The sequence below is a fragment of the Amblyraja radiata genome, chromosome 1 (assembly GCF_010909765.2).
Source record: "Amblyraja radiata isolate CabotCenter1 chromosome 1, sAmbRad1.1.pri, whole genome shotgun sequence".
Taxonomy (NCBI): Eukaryota; Metazoa; Chordata; class Chondrichthyes; order Rajiformes; family Rajidae; genus Amblyraja; species Amblyraja radiata.
In genome coordinates this window covers 48,087,066-48,110,033 of record NC_045956.1, presented here as the reverse complement: position 1 = coordinate 48,110,033, position 22,968 = coordinate 48,087,066, and the positions used below count along the sequence as shown (strand labels likewise).

At 40.2% G+C, this 22,968-nt stretch overlaps 2 protein-coding genes across 3 annotated transcripts in view; one reads left to right on the top strand and one right to left on the bottom strand.

Annotated features, from left to right (window-relative positions):
* The window catches only part of nsg1 (neuronal vesicle trafficking associated 1), a 52,463-nt gene extending 38,447 nt beyond the window's left edge, over window positions 1-14,016 (top strand). For both annotated transcript variants that reach the window (XM_033021326.1, XM_033021334.1), the window contains exons 4-5: window positions 3,594-3,704; window positions 12,014-14,016. In XM_033021326.1, coding sequence (XP_032877217.1) covers window positions 3,594-3,704; window positions 12,014-12,217 — 315 coding nt within the window. In that variant the 3' untranslated portion in view covers window positions 12,218-14,016. The remainder of the gene's footprint in view (window positions 1-3,593; window positions 3,705-12,013) is intronic.
* A 918-nt stretch (window positions 14,017-14,934) lies between these two features.
* The window catches only part of stx18 (syntaxin 18), a 209,410-nt gene continuing 201,376 nt past the window's right edge, over window positions 14,935-22,968 (bottom strand). Inside the window, exons 9-11 of the mRNA XM_033021304.1 lie at window positions 22,172-22,241; window positions 20,797-20,877; window positions 14,935-15,511 (exon numbers count right to left, since the gene is read on the bottom strand). Coding sequence (XP_032877195.1) covers window positions 15,416-15,511; window positions 20,797-20,877; window positions 22,172-22,241 — 247 coding nt within the window. The 3' untranslated portion in view covers window positions 14,935-15,415. The remainder of the gene's footprint in view (window positions 15,512-20,796; window positions 20,878-22,171; window positions 22,242-22,968) is intronic.

Below are 22,968 nucleotides of genomic sequence, written 5' to 3'. Positions count from 1 at the left end.
TGAGCATGCCAGGCTTAATCACTAGGTTTCAGCCAAGGCTGAGTAGGTGGTATTTTTTAATTCTAGAGATTGAGTTCCAGTCCTTCTCCACTTTTGGGCATTAAATATAATAATGGACATAAGTTAGCGCAGTAACCTCAAAGTTTTTAGGGAGATTTACTTGGTTATTAATATTTTGTTCGACTCTCCTGCGCTCACATTTAGCTTTGATTTCCTGGGGAGGTTGCAGAAGAGATTCATGAGGATGTTGCCTTGATAGGAGCATTTCAATCATAAGGAGAGACTGGAGACACAAATTGCAGATGTTGGAAACTTGAGCAGAAGACAAAGAGCTGGAGAAACTCAATGGGTCAGACAGCTTGAATGGACAGACCATGTTTCGGGTCAGGACCACCTTCAGACTAATAGGAGTTGGGGGGGGGCAGAAAGATGGAAAGGAGATATGGGGTTGGGACAAAGCCGTGCAAGTGATGGGTGGACACGAGGGACTGCTGATGCTGATTTACAAAAAAAGACACAAAGTACTGGAGTGACTCAGTTATAGGTGGATACAGGCGCGGTGTTTTGATGGGTGGAATAAATGACAAAGCCAAGAGGTGAAAAGGAGTCAAAAGATTGTCAGATAAGGAAAGGAGTGGAATGTAAAACCAGAGGGAGGGATTTCTATGGAAGGTGCAGGGGAGAGGGGGAGACTATAGGCTGGGTTGTTTTCCTTGGAATGGAGGAGCTGAGGGGTGACCTGACAGCGATATGTAAATCTATGAGGGGAAAAGATAGAGTAGATAGTAATTATCTTTTTTCCCAGAGGGGTGTTCAAGAAAAGTGGGCATAGTCTTACAGTAAAGTGTAGGGGATATGAGGGAGTATATTTTCACAAAGTGTGTGGTTAAGACTCTAGAATGCACTGCATGAAGGGGTAGTGAAGACAGATACTCTCAACCGTCAAAAAGCATCTGGATAAGTACATAGATGACTGTGGACCTAATGTAAGGATTCGTGTAGATGGGCATGGTAGGTGGCGTGGGTCATTATGAGGTGAAGGGCCTGTTTTGTGCTGTACGACTCTATGACTCTAATTCTAGCAGAAAAAAAGGAGGGAATTATTTTTCGCACAAAGGGTAGCTATCATCAGGTATCTCCTGCCTTTTGGGGGTGTGAAGTCAGTCAGGGCTTCCAGGAGGGAAATGGTCAGACATTTAAGGCAATACAATTTGGAGGGCTGCAGGGCATGAGTGAGGAATTGCAGGATTGCACCATAAAGAACGATTCTGTGATGCTAAACGTCATGCACAGCAGCTGTGCTCATTATTAAATACTTCAATCAAACCTGTTCTTTTTGCAGTCAGATATGAGATTTGTACTTGTTCTTGGCCATTCATTCATGATGGATTGGTGACAGAGTTACACGGTTGCATTATTTCTTCATCCAAATACCACAGGGCATTCATAAAGGAAAAGTCATTGTAAATTGTGATCAGTGGAAATGAAGGACAAAATTACTAAGTTACAAAGCATAAGACATCAAGTTGAACCTTAAAGCTGTGGTGCTGCGATTCAAAGCTACAAGAAAAGCTTCCGAAAAGAGGGCACATTGTTAGGAGATTTTGTGTTTGAAAAAATGACTTGACGTGTTCTGTCCATTTAATAGTGCTAAACATCAGCTTTAATTGGGTGCCTTAACTTGAATGAATGTAAATGAGAACACATAGGAACATTTCAGTGTTTTCAGTCACATTTGGTCCGCCATTACACTGCCTCTACTTCTGCTACAAACTAATGACAATGAGTGAATGATCACAAATAACTTCAACTTGATTTACTGTCTTGGGCTGGACAAAAGTCTCAGTAATTTCACTGGAGATTCATCAGTAGCTGATGATTTTACCGTGGGAGGCTAACTTGCATTTGCAGTGTCAAACCAACACATGAATGTTTAGCTTTAGACAAATACGGATGCAGAGAAATAGCCCCCCATGCCATATCTAGTTGTTCTGCATGAATCTCCCAACCATCTTCCAAGTTATTTTTTCTGAGGTGGCACAGAAGGTAGTGCTGCTGGGTCCACATGGGCAGTGAGCTGTCTCCACATGACCCGAGTCCCGAGGTGCCATGTGCTGATGCTTGTTTATATCAAAGATAGACACAAAATGCTGGAGTAACTCAGCGGGTCTGGCAGCAACTCTGGAGAAAATGGATAGGTGACGTTTTGGATCAGGACCCTTCTTCCTTAAAAATAGCAAAACGTGCATCTGTGGGTATATTGCTATCAGGCAAGACAATAATCCAATATTTCAACCATCTGCGTCTTATTCATCACTCATGTCATGGCACAATTTGTGGACACTTTGGCTGTTCCGCGGGACCCCATGGAGATGTGATCAATGTTAATATATTGCTTTAGTATGTTGACTTGATCCAAGAACAAATTTCCACGTGAGCGTCTTGATTCTAATTTCTCCCACATACCATGCAACTCTTTGCTAAATCCTAAACAGTTACGGCTCAGCCTTAAAGCACATAATTGCTGGTCCTGTTTTATTTATTTTTTGTTAATTATCAAGATTTCCAATTTAAAAATATAACTCAAATTCTCTCAAATGATATGGATCAGGTTGATTTTGAAAACAATTCTTTTCTGCCAGTGAAGTTAAATACTGGATTGATCAGCTCATTAACTTCAAACTTTTAAAGCAGAACTTTCTATTTAAAATCGTTACTTTTAAGTGTTTAAATAATTGTCGTAGATTGATTTCCTCGGTTTTGCAAGATCTATTATTATTTATTGAGTTTGTAGCAGGCTTTGTTAACCATGTAATCCATTGAGAGTCACATAAATTATGAATTAGTACCCAGATGTTGGATCTAATGGACCCAACTACCTTTGGAAAGTGTGACCTGCACCTGTTCACAGCACTGAACAAAGACTTCAACCATATGAATAATTTCACAGTCAATTACCCTAGTTTGTTTGAAGCATGGAAAGGTGATGCTTAGCAGCAGCAGAAATTGCACATTTGTATTATTAACAGTCACTCTGTTCTTTATACTGCCTTCAAATGTCCTTCTCAATTCCATTTTAATGGAATTCCGTAAGTATTGTAATTATGTCTCACTCTGTTAGAGGATCGGTTAGTCATGCTTAAAATACACTCTCAGAGCATCATGGTATTGAGGCGAGAAATAAATTGCTGCTGAATGTGGTGTGTTCATTCTGCACCTGAAATGTATGGCTATGCGCCATAATGGTTATGGTGTCCTCAGGTGTCGAGGGCACCTGACAGAAACTGGCTTTGGGGCCCTTCAACAACAACTGGTAAATTATTAGTTTATATTAACAAAAATGATTTAATATTTCACTCAAGGCTGATTGCAGCCTCCAAATGTAGAGAAATATGACTAGCGCCATTTTTCCTCATATTTTTCTCATTATTGCTCTTGATTAATGGATGTTCAGTTTGGCAATCTGTCATTTCAGCACATGCTGTTAGGGGTAAATTTGAAAGCATGATTTCTCTGCATACAACGTGGATCTGGGGACCAATTGCAACAGAATGTGATCTGCTTAAAATAATGCTGTCGTAATTCTTTTGCAGGTTACAGTTCTCATTCTCTTTGCACTGGCATTTCTCACATGCATCGTGTTCCTGGTAGTTTACAAAGCTTACAAGTACGAGCACAGCTGCCCAGATGGATTTGTCTTCAAGGTGAGAATTTTCTTTAGACTTAAAGGCAATATAAAACTGTTCCATTTAAAAAAAAAATCACTAGCAATAAGATATTGGGATTAGCACAAATTTGGATGTTTGTGAATATAACTACATTAAGTTTATGTGCCTTGTAGACAGATCATCAGGACCACTGGTCCAGGAATATCTTGGTTTAAAAACGTTTGCTGTTGTTTTGCCTTGCTCCAACTCCGAATCCCCATTTACCACGACTGCACGTTTGTGAACTTTGTAAATCTAGCCCTTGTACAATCTTTACCCCATCATACCTTCAGCTATCTAGACCAGAGGTTGAAAAACACTTTTCCAAGCTCTTTACTTCCATTTCTCTTTATTAATTTCCTTTTACTGCCTACTTCCTTTAATTCCTTGGGAAATGTTAACGAAATACGTGCCTGTGAGATATCATTAAGATTTATCCCAAATTGTCTTTTAAGTGGTACTATTAAATATTCTTGCCACGTAACAGTCTCTCGATGATTCTCTCATTAAACTATTAGCTACAGGCTGGGATATGTTTCTAATGGAGCCAGCTTTCTACCAGAGGGCATGCGAGATTACTCTAAAATAATAGCTGCTGTGGAAGTAAATGACTAAAACCTGAACTTGTTCTCGCCTTTTCCCCTAAATCTGTAACGGGGCATTAGAAGATAATGGTGAGGAGTGTGACTCTGATTTGCAAATCTTTGCTTTCGTGTGTATGTGGTTTGAACAATTTGACTTTGAATGTATTTTTTTTGTGGAAGGACGGGGTGGTACTTTTGCCTGTGATACTGACAATAAAGCACTCTACTGATTAAGTTTTACTGATCAAAAAAACTGCAGACCTTGGAATAAATAAAAATAGAAAATCTTGGAAAACTCATCAGGTCAGACAGCATCTATGGAAATGTTAACTCTTTCTCTTTGCACAGATGCTCCTGACCTGTTGAATACTTCTCATATTTAAGCAGTCCAGACTAGCTAATTTTTTAGTATTATGGGTTTTCCCATACTGAGCAGAAGCATAGTTTATAATCAAGACAGGACAGCTTATTGACTTTTTGCTCTACTGTTATGCTGTCTGCTTTTAAAATACCATGGATAGTAGTAGTCCCCCCCCCCCTCGGTCATGACTGACCATGGGTGATGCATCCTGGTCGGATGCAAGCCTGGGCGATGTCATATGGAGGACAGGCTGTTGCCCATGCAGCACGTCCCCCCCGCTCCACGTCGTTGATCGATCCAAACGAACAGCAGGGCCGTTACAGTTTGGCACCAGCGCCGTCGCAGGAGCTGCCAGAGCGAGGTTGTAGACAACGATGAACTGCCTTAGGGGCTCCGACTCTGGATTTTCTTGAGATTTACTCCTGGAGCCTTTTCCATGACTTTAAAATCAGAGTTTTCCCTTTCCTAGATGGACTGCCTTCCCAGGCTGACAAGCCCCATCTGCCTGTGGATAAAAGAGCTTGTATTTAAAACCCCAGGACAGCCCAGAATATTGCATACTCTGCCTACGATTGAAGTATAATCACTGCTTTGTAGAAAGTATCGTTACAGATTTCTGCATTGCAAAGTCCAATAGGAGGATTAAAACTGAAAATCAAAGAGAACCTTTAGATGCTTGAAATCTAAAATAAATATCAGAATATGCTGGAAACATTCAGCAGGTCAGAAAGCATCTGTGGGAAGGGAATGGGGTTAATGTTTTAGATCCCATACCCTTTGTAAGAAATAACTGGTTAATTTATACCAGTTGAGGAAGACATATTCATTAGAACACTTCTCTTTTAAAAATGCTGCGGGATCTCTTGCACCCACAGAGGGAGCTTTGGTTTGCAGTTTTACCTTTGTGATGCATCTTTAAATAATCACTCGGCTTTTTATGAATGAAGGCTTCCATTGTCAATCACAAGTATTTAAAAGATCTATTTTCCATTGATTTGCTTTATGTAAGGTCTAACCCGCTGATTATTGCAGAATGGTTTTTTCCCTGTTTGAAATGGTTTTTATGTGAGTCAGCATGGGGAACAACTGATCCAGTATAATCTTCACATTGTCATCTTTATCCCTTTGTTACTTTAACTATTGCAAGCGCATGGATAGACACTGAGCTCATAAATCGAGTCAAAACCATCTCCTGTCAAGGTTGTTGCACTTGAACTAAATTTTCGATGACTGTTGGATGGACCATCTGCATCTTAGTGAAATGACAGGCTCAGCTGGTTGTCCGGTGCATAGCAGCTGTTATCAATTTTTTAATAAAGTTTTACTTCAGCTCATTGAGTAGGATAAATGTTGCTGCTGAGAAGGTATGACACTGCCTTCTTGTTCAGATACGTTGCACATGGATTGTGCAGCATGACCAGGCTTAACCTGGCATCAAGGCCTGAGAGTGTATTTGTTGTCTATCACACACCATCCATCTTATTACCGTCTGCAAAACCTTCTGATGTTGTATCTGAGAATAACAGTTGTATTAGTAGGAGCCAAAATAAGTGTCATGGATCAGATGATCCTAGATTAATGACTCAATTGGGTTAAAAGAGCATTATTCTGCCACATTGACTGCGTACAATAGAGAACCTTTGATAGAGAACACACATATAGAAATAATGATCAAATGTGTTAAATGATGTTAAACGCCGAGCTGTAGTTGCTGAACAACAGCCTGATGGACATTTTTTAATTGTCCAAGTGGTCCAGTGGAAATTGGGGAGCCAGCAAGATCGAATCCCCTGTTGATCTACTGTGGTGGAAGGTGAATTGTAATAGATCCAGGTCCTTACTAAGACAGTTGATAACCAACCTCTCAAAGCACTTAATCACCATGGATGTTAGTGTCACTTATCAATAGTCATTGAGGCATGTCACCTTACTCTTCATGGGCACCTGCATTATTGACGTCCTTTAAAAGTTGGTTGGATCTTCGGAGCTTAGTATTGAGAGGTTGTAGATGTCTGCACAATCTCCAGTTAGTTAGTTCGCACAAGTACATAATCGGCTGGATGGATCTTCTGACATCGGCCTCGGTGACTGAAATTAGAATGTTGCCGAAGGTTATGGAGGCTAAAGAAGGTACACCGATGTTCCCTTTCACAGCAAACCTAGAAAGCATGGAACTCGTCTGGGAGTGTTGCCTTGCTGTCACTTCAGCAAGCACTTGGTTTTGCCCTGTAGGAAGTGATGGCGTGCAAGCCCTGCCATGGCTGCCCACCACCCATCCAGTTGAGACCAAAAGTTGAGACCTATCTTTGTTTTTCTGATTAACTTATTAGAAGCTTAACCTGAATTTCCTATATATTTGCTATTATACTATTTACTTACCTATGTTTATGCATCTACCTTTTCTCAATCTTTAAGATTTCCATCAGGTCTTCCCATAATCTTTTCTCAATTCCACAATCTGAGCTTTGTGGACAATTCAGAAATCAGAACCAAAACACAGAATGACTTAAGATCTGTGTTGGTTGTCTCCATATGTGTCGAGAAAGAATGACCAAGTGTAATATCACCTTCCAGCACTTGATCCAAAGGCCTGCAGATCATGACTTTCAAGTACACTTACAGCCACTTAATTATGTAGTGGTCTCTGCTAATGCCACCCTCTCATATTTCAAATCCCTATCAACATAGGGCTTGAAAGATTTTTCTTCAGATGTCCTCTAATCCTTCTATGTCTCTTGTCTTGACTCCTCAGCTTAGGAAAATGGGTCTTTCCTATTTAATTGTTCAAGATCTTTAATTATTTTAAACAGTCATGAAGCATGGAAATTATGCCTTTGGCCTAACTCGTACATGCCACCCATCTAAATGAGTCAATTTGCCCGTGTTTGACCTATGTCCCTCTACACTATACCTTATCCACGTACCTGTCAGAATGTCTTTTAATTTTGTTATTGTATCTGCCTCAACCACTTTGTTCTATATGCAGCTTGTTCTATACATGTTTCACCTACTGTGTGAAAATGTTGCCCCTCAGGTTCCTATTAAGTCTCTCCCCACTCACCTTAAACCAGTGCTATCCAATCAGCGGAAAGACTATACATGATTATAAACAAGCTGTCCACAGTGTACAGATACAGGATGAAGGGAATAACGTTTAACGCGAGATAAAATCTAGTAAAATCCGATTAAAGATAGTCCGAGGGTCTCCAATGAGGTAGATGGTAGGTCAGGACCCTTTTCTATGATGGTTCAGTTGCCTGATAACAACTGGGAAGAAACTGTCCCTGAATCTGGAGGTATGCGTTTTCAAACTTCTGTACCTCTTGCCTGTTGGGAGGGGAGAAGAGGGAGGGTCCGGGGTGAGACTCATCCTTGATTATGCTGGTGTACTTGCCGAGGCAGTGTGATGTAGATGGAGTAAATGGAAGAGAGGTTGGTTTGCGTGATGGTCTGAGCTGCGTCCACAATTCTCCGCAATTTCTTGCGGTCCTGGATGGAGCTGTTTCCAACCCATGCTGTGATGCATCCCAATAAAATGGTTTCTACAGCGCATCTGTAGAAATTGGTGAGAGTTCTTGGGGATATGCCAAACATAGTTGTTAGGGATATGCCAAACATCCTAAATAAGAAAGTTGGTGCACTTTCTTGGCCATTGCTTCAATAAGGCTGGTCCAGGACATGATGCTGGTTTGAGCCACAGAACATATATGAAATGTGCCTGTGGATAAAGTACATACTTCGTACTATTAGCAATTTTATTTCCGCAATCAAAATGATTTTTTATCCTTCCCTGTCTATATTAAAACTGACATAATTGCCATTGAATATCAGCTGTACCCCAGGGGACATTTCCATCTAGAGCTCCTGTGTTAAAATGTGCTTTCATATCTAAGGTGTGGGTTGAATAGTTTGTATTTAGAAACATGATAAAAACCCAAATAATAGCTTAAAATGTAATCATGTTTCCACTTAGTTCATAGTATGTGAGGGTAAGGAAGAATTTCAACAGTCAAGGGACTAATGCTTATTTTAGCTTTCCATCTGGGACCAAACCAAATATAATAGCATGATTTAAAAAAAATTTATACCAATGAGTCGTGATTCGAATATCACTATACCTTAATTGTTACACACGTAACAATAAAAGACCTTTGAAACCTTTGAGTCTTACTCAATTATTATTATCACCAAAATGAAATTTCACTGCCTCAGTACACTTAATAGAAAATATTCTCCCTTTCATTACCTTAATGCACTATTAAAAGTGCAATGAGCCGTTGAGTTGCAAATACAACCACCATATCAGTATTGGCATTTTGCATGATTCAGCACATTCAGCAAGCTTGCTTTTGTTAAAAATTGTAACCACATTAGTCAGTTAATGTCAGAAAGATGCCTCAAATATCTGCAAGCTTCAGCAAGAAAACATTGATTTGCAAGACACAAGCAAATACATTAGTATGAGAAAGGAATAGCAGCCAACCAGAGGGTCATACTGACTTTGGTGTTTCTCTGCAGATTCCAGCTGTTTTTTTGGCTTGCTTTATTAAATTTGTACGTTTTAACTCAGTTGAGTGACTTTATTTAGCACATGTCATTTATCTGTTGATGAGACCAAACTATAATATTGAGCAATTATTGACAAATAGTTCATTTTGACATATTGACATGGAAATTGTAATGTGTCCCTATTGATGTGGGGAGGCAGTGGGGCATGGGTAGAGCCATCAGTTAGAGGATAGTGGCCAAAGTAGGTTGGTGTTTGTAGAGGTTGTCAGTCAGGACTGCAGGGAATTAGAGGGTTGGCCTTGGGGGGAATAAAAGGAAGTCTGAATACTATGGGGGTGGGGTGGGGTGGGGAAAGTGGACAGTTGTTGGGACTTTCTGGACTAGTATCCATTTAGATGCTTGCGATTAAACACTCTTATCCTTGACCAATGCTACACAAGTAATGATGTCATCTGACATGTGTTCATGTTCTATATATATATATATATATATATATATATATATATATATATATATATAATGCAGCTATTATAACATTTCACACCATCCAAGTGTATTCTAGTCAAACAGGCTGAAATAAACAGGGCTTTGCCATTACATTTGCAGTCCAGTAGGAAATTAAAGTGCATAACATTTTTTGTCATTGTGCAAAAGAAAAAATGTTCTATTCTGATCGGAATGAAACCTTTGAATGAAATAACTATTTCCTAGTTTATTTGCACTCAACATTTGACCAGGAATCTCCTAGTTGTTATTCTTGTACCTCTGATGCACTTTTAGCATCAGGAGATGCAGTCAATGCTGAAGCACTCAAGGGCACCACAAAGGCAGCTCTTCTCTATCAGGGCCTCATAGACAACCTGATAGTTCCCTAAAAACAACGGGAATTACAGTTTGAAAGTCCACCACAATTAGTACTTACAATGAGAATTGTTTGTTGAAAATGGCTAGAGATCCAGAAGCCAATTAACCACAAACTTTGGGTATTGTGGATTGGAAACTCCATCACACCGTAAGGGAAAATAATCAGCTCTAAAGGCACTGCATTTTCTAGGTCCAACAGAAAAACTATGCAATAAAAAGCAGTTGGTGCGTGGAACAAGTGCAGGCTGTCTGAATTTTCACTGATGACCACAATTCTATAGAACTGTCAAGACCATTTACATCTACAATGTGGAAGAATCCCCCCTGCAGAGAGACAAGAAAGGAGACATTCTTATTTAAAGGCAGAGAAAGTCAACACCCACTGAAAGGAGCATCTCAATGAACTTTCCCACTATGACATATTAAAATGAAAATCCTCGACTTCATCCCACATCAAATTGTCCGGTCCAGCCTTGACGTCAACCCATACCAACAAGAAGTCAAAGGTCATTTGTTATTGAAAATTAACAAGGCCCCAGGTCTTTCCCTATTCTTCCCTCGTCCATTAGGCAGAAGATACAAAAGCTTGAAAGCATGTACCATCTGATTGTGGACAGCTTCCCCACTTTTATCAGCCTATTGAACAGTCCTCCCATAAGCTGGAGTGTAGTCCTGATCTCCTAACCTAATTCAATTCAGACCTTGCACTCTGCACTTTCTCTGTAACTCCGTTATGCTATAATTCTGTAACGCTTCTCTTTACCTGGTGTACTTGTGTATGGCTTATAACATGTACTCATATAATATGATTTGACCGGGTAGCATGCAAACAGTTTTTCACTATATCCCAGCATGTGTGATAATAATATATCAATACCAATTTCTGACCCAGCTAGAATGCATTGAATATCTCTGCCATTCAGCAAGACCCCTGGCTGGTCTTTGGCCTCAACTTCTTACCTGATCCACATAACTCTTGATTCTCCTGTAATTCAAATTTGTATATACTTAATGAACTGTATACTTACTTTCTGAGTAAGAAAATATCCTCAGAACCCATATATGTCTGGGATAATGAATTCCAAAGATGAATTGGCCCTATTCCCATCCACCCACCTGCAATGAGAAGTTCTTCCTATTCTCATTATTGAGACGTTCTAATTCCTTATTCTGGGACAATGCACCTTGGCTCTAGACCCCAAATGGAAAAAAACCCATCTGTGTTTCATCGGTCCTGCTCAGCCTCCACCAACTGTTGTCTGTCTGTTATCATATCTTATTCTCCTTGGTTCCATAGAGTTGATGTACATGTGACCTCCAAATACGATCCCTTCATTTCAGGAATTAATTTAGTGAACCGTTACTGCCTGTAAGCCAAGTAAATCGTTCATTACGGAACGGATTGCCACCTCATACCAAAGGCACATTCCACACTAATCAGACTTGTTTCACTTTCATCTTCATCCTTTCAATTAGTCCAAATTGTAAAACTTGTTTGTTTTGTCGGACCATAAAAGTGCATATGCTGGAAATAGGAACCAAAAATGGAGAACATTTGAAAGGCTCAGCATATTAGACAGCATTACAGAGAGAAAAATATTCCAGATTATGAGAATTGAAAAAGTAGAAATATTGGGCATACTGTACACATATTAAAATCTATCATTATGAAAATAATAAACAATGTTAAATAGTACATTATAATTTTACTTTTGATCCCGATGAAGTGTTCTCAACTTGGAACGTCTACTCTGTTTCTCTCTCCACTGATGATACCTGGCAGACTGAGCATTGACAACATTCGGCTTTGTTTCCGTAAACTCATTTTGAGGATGTTGATGACAAAACATTGTTCATATTTCATTATGGGAAACATAACATCATTACAAAAAAGTAAATTATGCATTTTTCTCATTGCAAATAATTTCTACTAATACCATCCTGTTAATCCACAATGATGTATTTCTTGTCCGATTCCTTTTCTCCAGCATAATCACTGCATTCCAGCTGGGTTGGAGACCTATTACTCTGAGCAAGATTCTGCATCTCGGGGAAGATTTTACACCGTCATTAACCACTACAACCTGGCAAAACAGACCATTTCACGCTCGGTTTCACCTTGGCTGGCTGCACTCTCTGAAGAGAAGGTGCTGGCGAAGGAAAGTGAAGGCGCTGGGAAAAATGCAGAGTAAACTCCGAGATTTAACCCTCGGTTCCTTGTAGAAACAAGTACGGGAACCAACTTTAGCTACTTAATGTACAAGGCACTGACATTAGTAAATTATGGAAGAGAACTTATTAATTTGATCCAGCTTAGTTTTTCTTCCATTCTTCTTCATTCTGTTCATGTTATTTGTAAGTGTTAATGAAATTATTTCCATAGTGGCATGCTTGTCTCATTTGATTAGTACATTCAGCTAAGATTGCTGTACTTTTAATAATCTCAGGTTGTGGATGTGAAAGTAAATCAGTAAGTAGACAAAGACCTGCTCCATATTCTGATTCAGTGGATAGATCTTTTTAAAACCTAATCACCTATGTCCTTTTTTAAAAAGTAGAGTCATCTCCAAAAAAAGAGAAACTAGTTTAGTGGTTAGTGAGTACTATGGTCATTTGGTATGTTAGAACAGCAAGATTATCTTTCAAATCTGCAGCAACAGTGAACTATTGCTCATGTTTAATGTAAAACAAAAACGAAAATTGAATGTGGAAACAGCTGAAGTTTTTATATGAGAAACTATTCTGTCTGACACAATGAAGTTGATGCCTCACTTTGCATTTGAAAATAAATCTGTAGAATAAATGGATTATGGGTTAACAAATTTGACATTTGGGTCTCAGTCACACGCTTTGATCTTAAAGTACAGCAGGCAGTTCTGCCACCCCAGTTTTAAGTGGGGCTAAAGTGAAAGTTGTAACACCTCATTGACATTGGCCAAGTAGAAGCCTCAGTTAATCCACCGGGATTTCTAAAGGCCACAACTCTGAAGTCGTATACTTACTCTTCCGCTTCAACAGTCATGAAAGGAAGAAAAATACTTTGCCTCATTTTTTATGGTGGGCAGAGAGTATACCATCCATCCCCTATTTTGATGGAAATAATTATTTTATGTAAATACAAATTATTTAGATTGACTCTTACCATGCTTGGACTCCTCCTAAGCGGCTATTTCTAAAAATAATGAGCGTACACTGAATGCTTAGGATTTTAACAGTATTTAAAAGCTCCTCCTTCCCTGCAATTGCACCCTCTTCCCAGAATGAGATTCAGCAGTTAGAATTTAATTACGCATTTCTGTTGTCATTAACAGAAGCCAAATTTGTATATAAAAAGGACATATGAAACTTTAGCATTTCTAATGTCTGATAATTATTTCATAGATGTTAAGTGAAGCCTGATGTTTATGAAACACAATAACTGGGTATTAAAATATTTATTTGTCATCAGAATTTTTGCATAATGTTTTATAATTGACATGGTTGTCATTGTTCTCTTATGTTTTAGATAATCCTGGAAACATGACCTGGATTTAATTGTATTTCCTTTGTTTTGCATCTATTGTTCGATGCCCTTCAAATTCAAGCGGGCAACCCCAAATAGTTATATAGTTCCTTGATTTTTATATTTTAAATGTGCAGAAGCCAATTTGTCACATTTGCCGTCAGATAAAGAGATGCCAAAATGCCAGGTGTGGACAGCTTGAGACTGATTTCTTCAGAATCACATTGGATGTTGAGGAAAATACATGGCAGAAAAAAGGAGGGGGGGGGGGGGGAAGATGCAGACACAACAAAATTAAAATGAGTGCCAAAATGTCATGCTTTGTAAAACATGTGCCATACTTGTCATATAGTGTTTATGGTGTTAAGTCCTGTTTGTACAGAGCTCCATGTGTTTTATACATCTGAGCAAATGTTGTATTGGATGTAAAATGATGCAATGAGGGTAACTGATACACTATATAAAACAAATAAAGTGAAATAAAAATGATACTCTTTGTTTCTTTGGAAGAGCAAATTCCTTCCTGACCCCCCAAGTTTGCAATCACTGTAGCAGGCAACACTACACATAAATAAATGCCTGTAGACACAAAATGCTGGAGTAACTCAGCGGGACAGGCAGCATCTCTGGAGAGAAGGAATGGGTGACGTACCCGAAACATCACCCATTCCTTCCTTTCAGAGATGCTGCCTGTCCCGCTGAGTTACTCCAGCATTTTGTGTCTACCTTCGATTTAAACCAGCATCTGCAGTTCTTTCCAAAAAAATAAAATGCTTGTCTGACTTTATCATGATTGCATAATAATTTATAACTATGTCCTTTTGATAATTGTTTTGGTTCTCTATCCTCAAGACTGATAGACCTGAAGATTGTACAAAATAATATGCTTTCCATTTAAATGCAGCTCTGATTTTAATTCCTTGTTTTCTCTTTTACTGGAGCTACTGGGGTCCATTTTCATCTTCACCTCCAAGTTGGAAAACAAGTGGGCATATTAGAAATCACTAGTTTTAAACAGTGAAGATACAGATCTGGTCAATAAACCTCAGGCGTATTAGTAAAGAAGGTAAACATAATCTAGGCTTGAGTTTCTGGGATACCTACTCTAAAGTGCGTTGGATAACTGATCATTAAGGACATCATGCCAGTCAATCAGTGTAATCATGAGCTGCCCAACAGCAGCCAAATGACTAGTTACTACGAGCTGTAAAATTGACTGATTTATGTCACTTCAAAATGAGAACTGCATTGTTTTTGCCCAAAGACTACTGCTCCGTTATGTCTCATGAAAATTAGCAAAGGCTTGAGATCAGGCTATGTACATTCATGGACTTTACAACAGTATACTATTGAACTACGAGAATGTTTCCTTCCTCAGTATCATATTTTCCAAAAAATGGTCATGGATTTTTGCAATTTCACATCACTTTTATTATTTTAAAGACAAATACATATTGAAGAAACCAAAATTGTATTTATTTCATCTTGGCAAAACATGCCGTTCACTTCAGCTCTGGCACTAGAAATGCTACAGTGAAAGTACCATGCGAGCGAGCATTGCTTGAAGTTGCTTTTGTTCACTGGTTTCTTTCAAGGCTTTTCGAATTATAAATCAACATTATTTTACATAAAAACATACTCCATCCATGTGTCTCCAAAAACCAAGTATTCGTAGTAGAATTTATCTTTAAATAGATCACTAAGGTTTGTTACTAAATACCCGATTTACAAACAAGTTACATTAAATAATATTGCAAAATTGTGCTGCACTCTAGTGCAAGCACAGATTTTAGACATTCAGTCAACAAGATATACGTTTTGAACTTCAATAAATCCTGTCAGGTTGTAATAAATGCAGCAAAATAAATCCCTTGGCTATCACCTTTTGCTAACTGTCATACCAGTCCAAGAAAAGCAGAGAGAATGAACACATCACCAAGAAAAAGAGGATCCAGACTCGAAATCCAGCATTATTTTTGATTGCCTGTTAAGAGAATAAAACTCAATATTAAATCAATTACAAAACTGCATTTCTGAACTTCACAGATGCCCATTACATTTTAGATCAATGCTTCCAATCAAAGTGATGGGACCTTGGTATTCACTCATTTTGCTACAATTCAAAGTTTTGCCTGTCAAGCAGTTAGGAGAATTTAGGAGAGACGCTGCAGGGACAGGCGGACAACGAGTAAATGGAACAGGAACGGGGAAGGAAAATCTCAGCAGCAAGGAATTAGCAAGAATTATAATTTTATTTTCTTGGAACGTAGGTATCACCATCAAGATGAATATTTCCCATCCCTAATTATCCTTGAAGGTGATGGTGAGACTCCTTCTTCAACCTTACAGTCCTTTTAGTCAAGCTGCTCCATTAATGCATTTAGCTAGGGATTGCTAAATCAACAGACAGCCAACCATGTCATCTCTGAGTGCCCGCTCTCCCACCCACCAAATGAAGCTCAGGGCCTGGCAGACATTGATGCAGAGACAACAACCTGGCTGCTCAACACCCGGCTTGAGATCTAACTATTTCTTTGTTTTATGTTTCATTCGCAAGAAGAAGAAGAAGAGCTAGGAAATTTATCATTTAGATCTGGCAGCAATGAGAGGGCAGCAAATTTATTTCCAAAGCAGCACAGGATGGATTATGGAGGGGAATCACCAGGTGGTTCATGTTCTCATGAGTATGTTACCTTTCTCTTAATGGTTTAGCTGCTGGGTTTGAGGTGTCATGGTGGCTCTGGTGAACAATCACAGCCACAGACATCTGTGGTGATGGGAGTTAATGATAAGTTAGTGGATGGGAAGCATCCAGCAGATTACTCCTGTAGATAGATACAAAAAGCTGGAGTAACTCAGCGGGACAGGCAGCATCTCTGGAGAGAAGGAATGGGTGACGTTTCGGGTCGAGACCCTTCTTCAGACTCGACCCGAAACGTCACCCATTCCTTCTCTCCAGAGATGCCGCCTGTCCCGCTGAGTTACTCCAGCTCTTTGTATCTATCTTCGGTTTAAACCAGCATCTGCAAATCCTTCTTACACATTTAGACTACTCCTGTATCCTGTTTAAGCCTAAATTGCTTTGCCCAGAAGCTAGTAGCTTCTAAAGTAACTAGAGGTGGAATGGTCCAGGCAAGCTGAGATTCGTAGGTGAATTATAGGAGGTGGGGGGAAAACTACAGTGGGCCAGTTATCAGAACTGATTTAGTTTACTATAGAGGGAAAGAGGTGAGCTGAAGACAAAAGTTTAACACAAACTATGGGAAAAGGGAGAGGCGAGGAGGAGGAGGGAGAATAAACTGAAACAGCCGAGGCAGCTAAATAATTTGACAGTCATCCCAGTAATTTCGCTCCTCCTGCAGTTGCTGCTTGGTTGGGAGGCGTTGCATTATCATCACACACCCTCTCCCGATCACAATTATCATCGTAGAGACAGGGAACGTGGGTATTTATTTACCCTTCAAATCAGGTCTGTCAACCAAGATCAAAGTGTGCAAATCAGTCGTACTCACAAGCCTTTTGTATGACTGCAAGACCTGAGACACTCTATAGGAAACACATCTAAAACTGTTCAAGTGGTTTCGCATGAGATCTCTGTAGTTACTCATGGGCATCAAATGGCAGGAGAGAGTGGCAAACCTGGAAGTTCTGGACCAGGCCAGCATGGTCAGTACTGAGGCCAAGACCATGAGGGAATAACTGCACTGGACAGGACACGTAATCCGTACGGACAGCTTCTTTACAGAGTTCTTGTACAGGGTCAGCGGAACAAGGGACATCCCAGAAAATGATACACAAGGATTGTATCAAAGAAAGCCTGAAATACAGTGGCATTCCTGCAAGAGAGTTGGACTCCTCTGCCCAGGACAGAACGGGCTTGTGCGATTTCACCAAAAGGGCTTATATCAACTTTAAAGGAAGGATAAGAGACTGAGTCCCCAGAGCCAGAGATCACAGGATGGTCTTGGCATCTGCACCTGGCTTAGTGCCTTTCCAGTGTCCACACCATCCCCGGGTGCGTCTCTCCAGGACTGGTCTTGTCAGCCACACTCAGGCCCACGAACAAAGACTGCACAGCTAACATCGTTAAACTTGATGGTTAACTGATGACAAATTCAGGTCTTAATATTTACTGGAAGGGAATGGCACACGTAGTTTGGACTTTGTCACTGATTTTTACGAGTGAATGAGCGTAGCGATATGGTTCTCTGCAAACCATGAAGACATACATTTCGCGACCGACGAGGCAGTAGATTTCTGAACCCTGTGTATGTCTTCCCACCCAAGGCCTCCAAATTAGTTCCCAGTGTGGTTGTAAATATACCAGTCTTGTGCAGGGATAGTCTTCTGGCTTGGATAGACACAAAATGCTGAAGTAACTCAGCAGGTCAACCCAAAAAGTCACCCTTTCCCTCTCTCCAGAGATGCTGCCTGTCCCGCTGAGTTACTCCAGCATTTTGTGTCTATCTTCGTGTAAACCAGTATCTGCAGTTCCTTCCTACACACTAGTCTTCTGGCTTGACGACAGGAATCAATGAAAGATGCAATCCCATCAGACGAGCACCAGCTGAAGCCTTAGATCGCATATAAGACAACAAATTGTATTTATGTTATCAATGATTTGGGGAGAAAGAAGTTTAAGAGAATTAAAGGAGCTTAACTATATCCTATAAGCTTTAATTTTAGTATTTCAGTTCATTATTCTAAGTGTAAATTGTTTTCAGCATAAGAATCAGTTTGCTCAACAGTGACATTCAGTGGCTATAAACTGCCAGCGCATGCAATCTCATTTGTATTTGGTGATAAATATATCACATTTCCTGGAGATTTTGTATTTAAAATACTAAAGATTTATCACTGCACTACATTCAGATAATCGTCTTATTACTGGTTAATGTTGATTTTATTATCCAGTATTTTTCTATTGATACATTGTTGCATCTATTTTACAATGTCTTTTATAATGGATTGGTGCAATTTGTTCAGAAATATTAATGCATAAAATATGTCAATGTAAACAAAGAATAAATACAAAATGGATTGTTTGGGAATATTTGTGTGCATGAGAAGGCTGGAAATTATGAGCTGGGGCTCTCACCCCATGCCAACAGGAAGATCCCATTTCCATCCCTTTCTGAATCCAATGGGATCCCACTACTGGCCACATCTTCCCATCTCCACCCTTTTCTGCTTTCCGTAGAGACCGTTCCCTCTGAAACTCCCTGGTCAACTCATCCCTTCCCACCCATCCACCCCCTCCCCTGGTACTTTCCCCCGCAACACCTGTCCCTTTACCTCCACCCTCGACTCCATCAAAGGACCCAAACAGTCTTTCCAGGTAAGGCAGAGGTTCACTTGCACCTCCTCCAACCTCATCCACTGTATCCACTGTTCCAGGTGTCAACTTCTCTACATCGGAGAGACCAAGCACAGGCTTGGCGATGGTTTCGATGAACACCTCTGCTCAGTCCGTCTTAACCTACCTGATCTCTTGGTGGCACAGCGCTTCAACTCCCCCTCCCATTCCCAATCTGACCATTCTATCCTGGGCCTCCTCCATTGTCAGAGAGAGGCCCAGCGCAAATTGGAGGAACAGCACATATTTCGCTTGGGTAGTTAACACCCCAGCGGTATGAACATTGACTTCTCTAACTTTAGATAGACCTTGCTTTCCCTCCCTCCCCTTTCCAGTTCTCCCACCAGTCTTAAGGGCCTGTCCCACTGACGCGACCTTTCAGCGACTGTCTTCGACCTTCAAGCTTGAGGGCACTCGCTTGAAAAACCTCGAGCTGGATCGACCGTCAGCGATGAAACCGCGAGCTGGATCGACCGACTGCACACACACACACAAACACATCGCAAAGGCGGGGGCCAGGGAAAGCGGGGGAGCGCTGTCTGAAATTCACACCCGTGATGAACAGGAAGGTAAAAGACGGCTGCACAGTGTACGGTAAGTCCTTTAGAGAGCAGGGAGGGAGGGGGGGGGGGGGGGGGGGAGGGGGGAGAGAAGGGGGGAGAAGGAATGGAGACACTTTTAAGAAGCCAGACAACATAATAAAGTTTAGCAGGCATTTAGCATTACCGGTCGGTTTTTCTTGGTCCTGAAAACTCCAATGAGCCAATTAAAATGGCCGGTCAGCGAAGGAGATTGCCTACGGCTGCCCACGACTGCCTGTAACTACATAGCGACCCCACTCCACTGCACTACGAGTTCAAAACTTACATGCCGCACAATTTTTAATCGCGGAAAATTTTTCAACATGCTGAAAAATATGAGGCCGCAAGTATGTGGGAACTTCCCTCGAGCATGAAGGAGAGTTCTAGTGACCTCATAGGACCTTGCTGCGAGTTTGAGTCGAGGGCAAACTCTTCTAAACTCGCAGAATAGGTCGCCGCAGTGGGACAGCCCCTTTACTGTCTCCGACTACATTCTATCTTTGTCCCGCCCCCTCCCCTGACATCAGTCTGAAGAATGGTCTCGATCTAAAACGTCAACCATTCCTTCTCTGCAGAGATGCTGCCTCACCCACTGAGTTACTCCAGCATTTTGTGTTTACCTTCGATTTAAACCAGCATCCGCAGTTCTTTCTTACACATGAAGATCACTACCGCTGTAATAATTGTCTGATGTTCTGAAGTTCAAGATCTGTACACATACACCATCAGTCATTTGTCACATTATGCAATACAATAATTAAAAATATTGCATCTTTCCCTGATTCCAGTCAAGTTAGGTCCCGTTGTCCTTCCTTGCTCACTATGATACTCACTCCCCACCTTTCTCAATAGGTGACTTATGTAAACTCACACTTACATAAACAATTTTGTACTCAGTCCCTATTGCAATCAATGCAGTTTGTAATTTCCACAACACTGTACAATTACTCAGGTTTACATCGGAAGCAAGCTGCCAATGGCAGTGGTGGTTATCCAGAAGGCTGCGTGCCGCAGTAAATGCCCCAACGGCGAGACGGAACTCAAGCCGCCGGTGCTTATCCAGAAGGCCATGCGCCACAGAAAGTGGTCCGGATGTAACCGGACGCCATCCAGCCAGTTTATCCTCTCAGTAAGCTATTTTGGGCAAGGGATGAGGATGGTGATTCCGACTTACATAAAATCTAACTTACACAAGGGTTCACATAATGTAACTGTTACATAAGTCGGGGAGAGCCTGTAATTGATACGTCATTTGTTGTTTACTTTACATTATTGAAAGCATTTTTCAGAGAAATCCAAGAACAACATTTGGCAATTAACATTATCCCTTACCTCTCTAATGTCTTCATTCCCTTCCTTAACATTTTCAGTTGTACCCACAACTAGTTCATGAATGTTGTCTATCTCTTTTTCCTGCCAAGCAAGAATAAATACATCTTAATAAACAACATGAACATCAGAAGTTGCCCATATGTACCGTCTCACTATTATGTGAGGTCTGGTATGCAAACCACATCAACGTGGAAATGCTTTGCATTCTCAAACACAGAAAAAAAATGTTATCTATCAGTGATGTGAATAATAATTTTCAGGTATATTTTTGCACATAAAAAGTTTGAAATGTTTCCTCTGTGGCACTATTAAAACAAAATCGGCCTAACTGCTACAAAAGGGAAACTTTAAGGACACATGGCAGTAAGTGAAAATTGAGTTTCTACAAACTTTTGGGCCATATTAAGAATATTTTGTTATACTTCATAGGGGCAACCAGATAAGATTTGACTATATCCTCTGGCTCTCGATTCTCCTACTCTGGGCAAAAGACTGTCTATTCCTTCAATGGGACAGAATTTCGAAAGTGGAGTGCAACAAACAGTTGCTGCTATATTGTATGCTGTTTCAAGAAACCCATGTGTATGATTCAACATTTAACACAGCATTGCTCCCTTCTTTATGGTTTAGTGGCTCCATACACATTATTTATCAGTGGTAAGACCTGTGGGTGTTGACAATTTTTGACATTGTTCCCACTTTGAATGGGAAATTTAATTTGAATTTCCAATTTCAGTTTACCAGAGATTGCTCACAAACTAAATTTTAAAAGACATTTTGTTCCCGGTGAACTTAAATCACTTGTCTACAGACTTTAGACTTTAGAGATACAGTGCAGAAACAGGCCCTTTGGCCCAATGACTCTGCGCCGACCAGCCCACTTCACACTAGCGACAATTTATAATTTTTACTGAAGCCAATTAACCTACAAACCTGTAGGTCTTTGGAGTGTGGGAGGAAATCGGAGCATCCGGAGAAAACTCAAGTGGTCACAGGGAAAACTTACAAACTCCGTACAGTCGGCACCCGGAGGCAGGATCGAACCTGGGTCTCTGGCACTGTACGGCAGCAACTCTTCTGTGCTGCACTTGTTCTTAATGTAATTGTGCCAAATATATAGTAGGATTGTCACGGAACATATGTAAAAGATTTCACTGTACTTGGTTACACGTGAAAATAAAGCACCAATGATTCACTGAGAATGGAACATACGTGGCACACTGGTCAAAAGTGGATAAGCAGAGCACTGTGCCACCTTGCAACTTTATTTCAATGCTCTGGTTTATTTTGATCAGCATCATCAAATATGTTAGAATTTCATCTGTTATCTAAATTGTTAGAATTACATTACAGAAGAACATTATACAAAACTCACCTGTTGCAGCACTTTGTCAGTAAAAATTTCCTGAAGTCTGGAGATTTCAACAACTTTTCCTTCGATTTGTCTGTTCACAAAAATACAATATTTTTTTTCATCATACAGGCCAAGGGTATATTCCTTTCAATAAAAGCAATTGAAATAAACAGACAGCAATAATTTGGGGTCTTTAAAATAATTCCCAGCACTGGATGGTGAGTTAACTATCATCTACAATGGTCACCATGAGGTTGCAGATAACAATACACCAATGTGATTTTAAAAAGCAATGGGATTGATCAAGTAAGGATTAACTGGATACTGATGATCCTGCCTGTTATTCTTTTTCTCTATTTAATTCACATTTTCCCACTGATCTCTAAACAATCAGTATTGGAGATTGAAAATTGTCACCATTCAGTATTTTCCCATGACTGATATATAAACTCTCCAGCTATTCCCCAACAAGATATCTCAGCCCCTAACCCCAGAATTATGGAACTGATGCACTACAATGCTTAGAACTATATACTGCACTCTGTATCTTCCCCTTTGCTCTATTTATTGTACTTGGGTTTAACTTGATTGTACTTATACACGTATATTTCATGTGTTTGGATAACCGAGCTTTTCACTGTACCTCGTTACACATGACCATAATAAACCTGAACCTAACAAAGGCTGCAACAGTGTTTTACTTCCTTCTTTCATTCAAATGAACTCGTGGATTGTCCGAGTACCAAATTATGGGAAGATTTTCTTTGAGACTAGATACAATCAAAATAAAAACAAATGTTTCTGGGACATGGGAATGC